Consider the following 10109-nt stretch of genomic DNA (forward strand, 5'->3'; position numbering starts at 1 on the left):
GGCGTGGAACTGGCTGTCTTCTGATCTCTTTTTGCGATAAACCGATAAACTGCAGGGTTGGGTGTCAGCCTGGTTACCACTCTACAGGTGCAGATGCTTTGCAGCCCTCGGTTTAGAGCTCCAGGTCTCCCCCGTTGGGTTATCCCCTCCCACGGAGATGACCGCGGTGAATAGTTGTTCAGTGAAGTCCTTTCCCTGCCCGCACCTCTCGACCCGTTCCACTGTGTGTTGTCGTAGCGCTGATTTTCTTCATTCCAGTAACGGGGCCAAGATGCTCTCCCATGCGGTCCTAACGCTCTGCCTTGTCTTCACTGCAGCGCGGAAGGAGGGCCGGTACCGGGAGCCCCCGCCCACCCCACCGGGCTACGTGGGCATCCCCATCACCGACTTCCCCGAGGGGCCGCCGCACCCGGCCCGGAAGCCCCCGGACTACACCGTGGCCCTGCAGCGCTCCCGGATGCTGGCCCGGCCGCCGGACCCCGCGGCCCCCGCCCCGCAGCCGCCCGCGCCCCATGGTGGTGGCCGGCCCGCCCCCCGGCCGCAGTGGCACCGGCCTGGCGACGGGGACCTGCGCCTCGGCCCGCATGCGGGCCCGGGCTTCTCCGCTGAGGAGGACGGTACATGCCCTTTCCCCGTGGCCTCTGCGCCCTTGGGGGCCCCTCGGGGGTGGGGGGCCAGGTTCGGGATTGCAGTCGTGGCCCGCTCTTCTGTCCGGGGGGTTTCGTTTTGCTTGGTCCTCTGCGGCTCAGGAAGTAACTCAAGGCCGCAGAGGGGTCACTTGTAGCCGAGGGTGTGCATGGCTGGGTTTACTCCTCGTTCTCGGCTCTCTGTGGAAATGCTGTGTTGCAGGCTTAGTAGTTCCCAGCGAAGCGCTGATAAAGAAATCCGCTCCTCTCTAACATTTTTGCCTCCTCTGGCCGAGATGGCCGTGCTGGGAGCAGCGGGAGCCATGCTGCCCCGACCCCACTTCCTGTTTTAGGTTTAACATGTTTTATAATGCAAATAATCATTATAGAAAAAAGCAAACACAATGAAAATTACGTAGAATCCTGCCGCTTGCAGGCTAACCCTGTTAACGTTTTGTTACATATCCTTCTAGACTTTTTTTTCCTACCCCTTTTAATCTTTTTTTTTTTTAATGGAGGTACTGGGGGTTGAACCCAGGACCTGGTGCATGCTAAGCACGTACTCTACCTCTGAGCTATACCCTCCCCACTCCCAGACCTTTTTATGTGTATGCAGTATATATTATTAAAAAGTCACAGGCTGTTTTATAACTTTTTTCCAGGGAATTTATCATTAATACATTTCCAATCAGTAAATATACAAGGTATATATATTTAAAGATGTGCTCCATCTGTATTTTAAACCTTTTTTATTGTTACTAATCATTATGTAGGAAAAGAGAAGATTTTAAGTGACCTATACTAAAAAAAAATAGTATTTTTATATAGTGCATCAGGGTTGTGTTCTCTCTAAGCACAAGAACCGATGTGCTCGCTCATTGAGTTTCTTTTCTTTTTCCTTCCGCGGTTATGTTGGCAGAAGATGAGCAAGTGTCTGCTGTTTGAGGCTCGGGCGTCTCCGGGCCGGAGCCGCCGCCCGAAGGGGAGGGCAGGAAGACGCCCCGGCGTCGCGGCCGTGGGACTCACACTCCGAGGACGGTGGACCAGTTTGCCTCCTTCCCTGCCTTAAAAGCAGCATGGGGCTTCTTCCCCCCTCGTACTGTCCCCTTTGCATGTGAAATACTGTGAAGAAACCGCCCTGGCACTTTTCCGACTTTGTTGCTTGAATGCACAGCGCCGCGGTCTCCGAGCTCCCGCCTGCCGCGCCCCACAGACTCCGACATCCCGACTCCGAGAGCGTCTCCGCGCCGGAAGGATCCGGAGCGTCTTCCTCTCAGATTTCAATCCAGTCCTAGCACGTGGTTGCATTGGCATCATGAGAACGGCGAGCCACCGGACACTGAGGGCCTTTAACCCTCCAAGGAAGACAGAGACACAGTGACATCCTTTGAGAACTATGCTCGTCCACTTGTTTACAATGTCCTCTTTTTTTTTTTTTTTAATGAGTTTAAAGATTATGTTCAGAGAGTAAATGTTATATCCATCTGATTACAGTATTATTTTGAACCTTTAAGTAGGGTTGCCAGCCCAGGCGGGTGACTAAAAAAACCAAATATGCCTGGCAGGGTGTGGTCCCCATCCCAACCCCCAGAGCAAGGAAGACCCAGCCTACAGCCCATCTTCCTGGGTCCCAGTGGCTGTGCCCGGCAAGTGCCCTGTCCTTGAAGCAGGAGGTGTTAGCCAGTCCCTTAGATCCCGGGGTCCGGTCCACCCCTTCCCCAGCGGCCGGGGCCCACCTGCCGGCACACTGTTTGCACATGGCCCGGGGAGGGAGCTGGGACTCCGTTGTCCCGTGTCTGAGCCTTACGGAGCACAGGGCGGTGTCACTTGAGGACGCATCCTGTGCCATCGAGAGGGACGGCCAACCCCACGTCTTTTAAATTATGTTCCTTTGCTTTCTGTTGACTTAGTTTTAGGGACTCTTTTGTTTGTTTCTAAAGAGAAACGTTGATAACTGGAGAGCACGGCAGTGAAAGCGGCTGGGATGCCGTGCGGACGCCAGCTGTCAACGCTGCTCTTAGGGGACGGCCTCCCGGTTCGGAATGGACGCCTTTAACAAGAGAAAGATCAGAAGCTCAAACGCCTGGTAAGATACACCAGCCTTCGCGAGGTGGGTTAGTCACCAAAGACTAACCTGTGAGTGGCTTTCTGGACGCTGAGACAGCGAAGGCCTCAGTGGCAGCCGCCCGCTCACAGCTGCTATTCACCCCACGCCGACGACCGAAGTCACCCCTCCTCTCTATCTTTTGTTGTTTTTGCACAGACTCCGGAAAAGTGAAGGCTGCCAATCCGAGTAGTACTCAAATGTGAGGAACTGCTGGTCTTGGATTTTTTTTTCCCCATTAAATTCAGCTGATCATATTGATCAGTAGATAAACGTAAATAGCTTCCGATTGTAAAAGTCGAATTGCAGTGTTTTTTCACTGTATCCAACACTCGTCAGTGCTTTATTTAATAATTCTCTTCTGTATCATGGCATTCGTCGACCTGCTCACCTGCCACGTCGTCAGTTACGCATTTGTAATCTCACGTGTAATAGGCATCGCTGGCCACTTTCCTTACGTAGGCTGTGGACCTCATGTGCAGATAGAAAGACAGAAACCTGGCTCTTCCACAAGTTGCACAAACGTTACCTAAGCATCCAGTAATCGTAGAACCTAGGACTGTAAGCTCAGTTCGCTCCGTGATGTCAAGTGCAGACTGTACAGTTAACTGGTCACCTCCTCGTACTTTTGATACTACTTGTCCCTGTATGTCTTTTAGAAAGACATTGGTGGAGTCTGTATCCCTTTTGTATTTTTAATACAATAATTGTACATATTGGTTATATTTTTGTTGAAAATGGTAGAAATGTACTATGTTTATGCTTTTACATCCAGTTTGTACAAGCTGGAAAATAAATAAATATAACATAAAACCTTGCCTATATTCTTAGTGACTCGTGCATGCTTTTTCTTATTGAGGAAATGGAGCCCTCAGGTCTCACTGCAGGAGCAGGCCCCAGGGCGCTGAGGAGATGGGCACAATTTAGCCTAAAAACTGCCTGAATAGTCTATCCTTTTAGGTGGCTTTTCAGAGAAAAGAAATTGGTGTATTAACATTGACAGCAACCAAACCATGTCCAGGGTTCATCATGTCTCTTGAGATTCAGTGAAAAATGATGATTATCACTATTTACATAGCATTTGTCTCTTCCCAACCCTTTTCCAATAAAATTCTCTGTGGGACATACTATTTTGACTCCCAGTATACATGCTGAGAAACCGGCTCTCAGAGAACTTAAACTGACATTTAAGGTCATGACCACTACGTTAACAGTACAGTCCGGCGAGTGACTTGGAACTTGTAATTAGCACATCAAAGATCACTCTTCTGTCTATGAGTCCTAAGGTGTAGTAAGTTGGAAGAATATTTCGGTCTGTTAGAAGGGCACTTTTATTTAATAAGGTAAGAATCAGTTAAGCAGCAACCCATTTGAGCACATTCTGAAATCAAGGACTATTTCTTTCCCTGGAACAGGTGTAAATGAAAGCCCCACCATCAATCACCAGGAAGCTTCGGGTGGAGCGTGTGGAAACACCTGCACAAAATGGGAGGGGTCGTGAGGGAGCCTCGAAAGGAGTCAGGAGCTCAGTCCTGCTGCCAAAGGGAAGATGGCCAAACCTAAAACCCTTCCTGGCACATCTGTGTGATGGTGGTAAATTTGGAAAATCTGGCCACCAGAACAATGGGGAGAATTAACACCATTCCAGGAGCTTCAGCCGGACCTTCAAAAATGCCGGTGCCAGGGTACCTGTGCCCCCTCCCTCATGTTCACTCCAGAGCTCTTCGCTCAGGGAACCCCTGTCCAAACAGCCACCTCTGTGCTCCTTAAATTTCTGTCATTCAGAAAGCTTAACATTCTCAGATGTGTTCTGAAAAATACTTAGGATCTGCTGTTCAAAGAATAACCTCTTCACCACTTTTTGTATTCTGCTAAAAATACAGGAAAATGGCAAACCAACCATGATGGGTATTCTTACCTGTTTATGTTTCAGGTTACCTTTAAATAGCAAAGATTTGTCTCCACTTCAGGGTTGTAAGAAGGCTGTGTTCATCAGGTGCCATCAGTGCCAGTGACAGAGCTTCCTCTGTGTCTTGTTAATGACAGAACTTTGCCGAGTTTGAGGCATGTGGCAAAAAGTGTTGGGGACCCCCTAGTCCTCTCCTCCCTAATCAAAAAGGCTAACCAGACCTAATTCTGTTTTCACATGTGCACCTGAAAGCCTCCAACGATTTCCCTCCGCTTTAATCCAGTCCTCCTCCTGGGAGGCGTAGAGTTTATGCTCATCTCTACTTTAATATGTTTTATCTCCAGGTCACTGATCATCTCTCTCAAAATGTTCTGGAAGGATGTGAGCTGCTGAGAAAGCCAGTGTCAACACACACAGTAGGTCTGTGTGCTCATGGTTTCCCTGTGGCGTGATGACACTGACATTCCTGCCGAAGAGAAGGGCGAAGCCCTCTGAGTCCTTGGTTCCCCGATCTTGTTCTCTTTTAAAAATGAGTAAAGGACATGCAGCACTGAGGGGTCAAGTTGTTTGTTTTGTTTGTGATAACTTTTATTTTTATTTTATTTTTAACACCTTTATTGTGGTATGATTCCTGTACAGAAAACTACAGATGTACATTCTGATGAATTTTGATAGGTGTTTACACCCATGAAACCACCACCATGCTGAAGATAGCTAACATTTCCATCACTCCGGAAGAGGTGCAATTTTCAAATTCCCAATTTATCCCTTCCCACCCCCGCCCCTTCAATTCCTGGTAACCATAAGTTTGTTTTCTGTATCTGAGTCTGTTTCTGTTTTGTAAATAAGTTTGTCTTCTTTTTAGATTCCACATATGAGTGATGTCATATGGAATTTTTCTTTCTCTTTCTGACTTACTTCACTTAGAATGATGATCTCCAGGTCCATCCACGTTTCTGCAAATGGCATTATTCTATTTTTTATGGCTGAGTAGTATTCCATTGTATAAATATACTACAACTTAATTCAGTCATCTGTCGATGGACATTTGAGAGGCCATTCACTAAGAATGTCAACTAAGAGAGGTTTGAAAGGGGCAGTAACAGAATGGAGAGGAGGAAGGCAGACTGCGCCCTAGGTGGCCAGACACTTCAGAAAGACCTTACTGGGAATGAGAATTTACCCTGCTAAAAGGGAAACAAAAACACTGACTGCAACTAGAAAATAATTTGTGAATTGCATTTTTTCAATACACATGTGTTAGCCAACCATAATAAAATTCCTGCCTATGTATGCAATTACACTTAACTGCCCAGTTAGTTTTAACAATGCCATGGCTACATCACGGGAACATTGATAAAGGCGATCAAAACATTGCACGCTAGGTTAAAAGAAAAGACTTTATTTCATGGGCAATCAATAAGACCATAACAATTTTCATTGTGGGAAAAATTGTCCAAGCAGAGAATATAATGTCTGAAGTAAATTTAGAATCTAGGGAAAGAAATTCAATCTAGGGTGTTCAGTGCCTCAAAAATAAAAGTTAGTCCCATTTTTTTCTTTCTGTAGATACTTAAATGTAGAAACTGTTAATAACATGAACTCTCTGACCTAAGAGCGAGGAGCTGACTTGCCGTGTGGTCTGATGGGAGCCAGTGGAGTGGAGGTATGTCACAATGTTTGAGGTTGTCCTTAATTCACATAGATTGGAAGCTTTTTTTTTTTTTTCCAAATAAGACTATAAAACTGACTTAGGATCAAGTCAGTGTCACATGCGGCATTGAGATGAAGATAGGCACAGGTCTACCAGATGTCATTTAATGAGCTAATTTCATTCATGGGCACTATGGTCCAGGTAGTTTTATTTTATGCCAGATATTTACAGACAAGACTAAAGTGAACCAAGATGCCTTCAAATTGTAGTCTTCTTTTGGCTGAATGTCTCCCATTTCTCAGGCCTTAAGGGGCAAGACTTATCGAGTGATCCCAGGATAATGAATGAATATTTTATCAAGCAGCCTCAATCACAGCCAGATCACAGGCGATGCCTGGTCCAAGAGTTGCCAATGCAGGCTTGCCAGCAATCTAGAAGATTCTAATAGGAGCACTAAGACCGGCAGAGAAAGTAGCAGCCAACTTGAACTCATCACGTTCTTTTGGGGGAGTTTCTCTGCAAAGGCAAAAAAGAGCAAAGGCTGTAATCAAAGAAGTCAGTATGCAGAAGCCATGAGACAAGGACAATGAGGAACACACAAAAATCGTGAATGAGGAGGCCTATGAGGTCAAGAAAGTGATGAATTAAAGGCAGGGGTGTTGGAAGCTGAGTGCAACAGACCCCTGTTTCTTGGGGAGCAAACAAATGCTGGGGCATCATTGCACCGAGATAGATGTCTGGTCTCAGAACCACTCCCTGCATCTGGGCTCTGTGTGCAAATGGTCCTCGTTCTTCCCGAAACCAGGATGGAGCACCATTCCTGTGCTTTGTGCGTTCTCTCTCGGTAACCACGCTGTTCCCAGCACCTGGAACAGTGCCTGGGATACTGTACCGGCACCCAGAGCAGTGCCCAAGATACTGCAAAGGTTTTAGTAAATGAACATCTTACCCAGCCCCTGAAGGGCCCGTGTTATACAGATAAATTGGACAATCAACGAACATGCATTTACTGAAGAGCCTCTGTAACTGCCCAGTACTGCTGAATATCCAGAAGTAAAATGACTTTACAAATATTTATATTTTCTTCGTTTAGGTATAACTGACAGATAAGTGACTCTTCACAGCGAGGATGCAAGATTAACGAAGAGGAGCAAAGAACAGACTGTTTAGAGTTAAATTTTGCGCGCTGTGGAAGCTCAGATGAAGGAAGGATGGACAAGGAGCGAGGCGCCCAGAGAAGAGCCTCCAGCTCCATCCTGAGGTCTCGGGGGGAGGACGGGCTGCGGAAGGCGGCGCCTGGACAGCGAGGACCCGTGCCCGCTGGACGGGCCTCGGGGTCAGGAGACCCTGAAACGCGCTGCAGTGAGTAAGGGGCTGTGGCATTACGTGGACAAACGTGTTCCACAGAGATGGTATTCGTTATTCCAGGGGATCCGTAAGTGCTTGGAATAGAGGAAGGAGGCAGGGGAGCAGAAGAAAGGATGTGATGAGGTGACGGTGTGAAACACAGATCTGATTGGGCAGGAGTCCAGGACACAAGGGTGAGCGAGTAGAAGGCGGGTAACCCAGGCTGGGAAGCATGGGGTCCAGAGAGGAGGGAAGAACAAAGACGATTTAAAGGGAAAAAATCAGTAGAATTTGATGTTCAACAGAACATGAGAAATTAAAGAAAAAATGAAGCCTTGCTCTCATCGCCCTGCCCCCCCAAAAAAACCCCAAGAAACAAGACTTAAAATTCCTAGTCTGAGTGCCTAAGATGGAGCAGCCACCCTGACGGAGGCAGAGGGAGGGTGGACAGAGGCGCTGATCTAACTCGGGGCCGGAGGGTGGGCCCGGTGGTCTGCATCCTGCCCGGCGTCAGGGAAGCACTGAGCCCACGCATTTTCCAGAACACGTTCGACCTATCCTTTTTGGTCACTGCTCAGGTTTCAACTCCCCGGGGGCAGAGCCACCTGCAAGCAAGCTGTTTCTAGCCCAGGGTACCCTCCAGTTACTCTCAAATGATAGAATTTGTGTGATCGTGGATCACCGGGTAGTTTGCTTTAATAGCACCTAAATGACCAAAAGCGCAGAAGAAACAAAGTAGCCGAGCAGAACGTGAATACATAGCAGAGGACAGACTGGAGATGTGAGTGGGGAAGGGGTTCGGCTGCAGCACCACACAGTTATGATTATTATCTCTAAAGAAAATTATAATTATTGACTCCCATGCAAACCTAGCCTCGGAAAAGAACATGTACAATGTGGAATCTCTAAGATTCACCTGAAAAAGTCACTCCCCCAGGACCAGCAGGGTGAACGCCGGCTGGTGGGGAGTCCCGACTCCCTGAGTGTATCTTCTCTTGTTGACCTTCCCGACAGGGGAGGGGAGAGACTGGGGACCCCCCCTCCCACGTGCTGCTCTCATGCCTCCGCTGCCCAGGGGACAGGGCAGATGTCCTTTGCTAAGATTCTTACCTTTTCAAGAGTCCCAGGACATGACCAAGCCTGAAAGATACAGATTTGTGAGAAAAAACAAAGCAAAACAACCAAACTGCTTTCCCCTCCAAAAGCAATTTGGAATGAATAGATGCCAGCGTTTCTTTCACAGTCCTGTTAACATTCTTCTTGGTCCAAGCATCTGGATCCTGGGGTTGAAGTGCCTGGGACTGGGGTGAAGCATGCAGTCTCCCAGGAATGGGATATAGTTGAGGTTACTGTCAGCACAGGGAGCCGGGGCTGAGCCCAGACCAAGGGCTCAGGCAGCAGGATTAAGGCAAAGGTCAGAAATCTTCAACAACTCAAGTGAAAGGTTTTAAATGATCAGAGTCTAAAGATGCCAACAGTTTCAAAGCGGTGGTCCTCAAGGCGCTTTCAAGGTCAGCCCGGTCAAAAGTTTCATAAACTTTGTCATTATGGAAATCATCATAACACTAACACATTTGCTCTTTTCTCTGTGTTGACATTTGCACAGATGGTACAAAGCAAGGGTGTGTAAACCGCTGGCCCCTGAACATGAATTAAAGCAGCGGCGCCAAGCCCACCTAGTGGTCACTGTGGTTGTCACCGTCACGTGCTTGCAGTAAACAAACTGACAAACAAAAACTCACCAGTCCTTGATGAGGCAGTAAAATTTTTAATATCTCATGCAATCTTGTCTCTCGAGTACTTGCCTTTTTATCATTCTGGATGAAGAAATGGAAATACAGAGTGCTTCTGCAGTGACTGAAGCCGCAGTGTTCTGTTTGTATGCCAGTCATCCCTCCATAAGGTGGTTTTTTAAAAATGCACTTTTTTGAGCATAAAGGTACCTAGCTTTTTCTCTTTTTTGGAGGGTGGGGGTAGAATTTCAGGAACACAATTTTTTCCAGAACAATGACTGCGATTATTCAGATTCAGATATTTGATGTTAAGAACTGAATGTTGTGTCTCCAAAATTCATGTTGAAACCCTTCTCCCCCGTGTGATGGTATAAGAGGGGGGGACTGGGAGAGGTCATCAGATTAGGAGAAGTCGGGGGGGGGCCTTCATCAGTGGGATTAGCGCCCTTATATGGGTGACGAGAGAGCTTGCTGCCTCCCTCTGCTCTCCGCCTATGAGGACACGAGAAGTCAGCAGTCTGCACCCCGGAAGAGCACTCTCTCCAGCAGTCATCCACACCGTCACCCTGACCTCAGGCTTTCAGCCGCCAGAGCTGTGAGAAATAAATTTCAGTTCTTTGTAAGCACCCAATCTATGGTAATTTATTATAGCCGCCCAAACTAAGACATTTGGTAAAATTTTTTTTTTCAAAAATGAAAAAGGTTAGCCCACCACGTCAGGGAAAATGACTAGTAG

At 47.5% G+C, this 10109-nt stretch overlaps 1 protein-coding gene across 11 annotated transcripts in view; it reads left to right on the forward strand.

Moving 5' to 3' along the window:
- The window catches only part of RAPGEF2 (Rap guanine nucleotide exchange factor 2), a 219811-nt gene extending 216257 nt beyond the window's left edge, over positions 1-3554 (forward strand). For all 11 annotated transcript variants that reach the window (XM_074376793.1, XM_074376734.1, XM_074376744.1 and 8 more), the window contains 2 exons: positions 318-617; positions 1546-3554. In XM_074376793.1, coding sequence (XP_074232894.1) covers positions 318-617; positions 1546-1571 — 326 coding nt within the window. In that variant the 3' untranslated portion in view covers positions 1572-3554. The remainder of the gene's footprint in view (positions 1-317; positions 618-1545) is intronic.
- Positions 3555-10109: the final 6555 nt, after the last annotated feature.

Source organism: Camelus bactrianus, chromosome 2 (assembly GCF_048773025.1).
Source record: "Camelus bactrianus isolate YW-2024 breed Bactrian camel chromosome 2, ASM4877302v1, whole genome shotgun sequence".
In the NCBI taxonomy this organism is placed as follows: Eukaryota; Metazoa; Chordata; class Mammalia; order Artiodactyla; family Camelidae; genus Camelus; species Camelus bactrianus.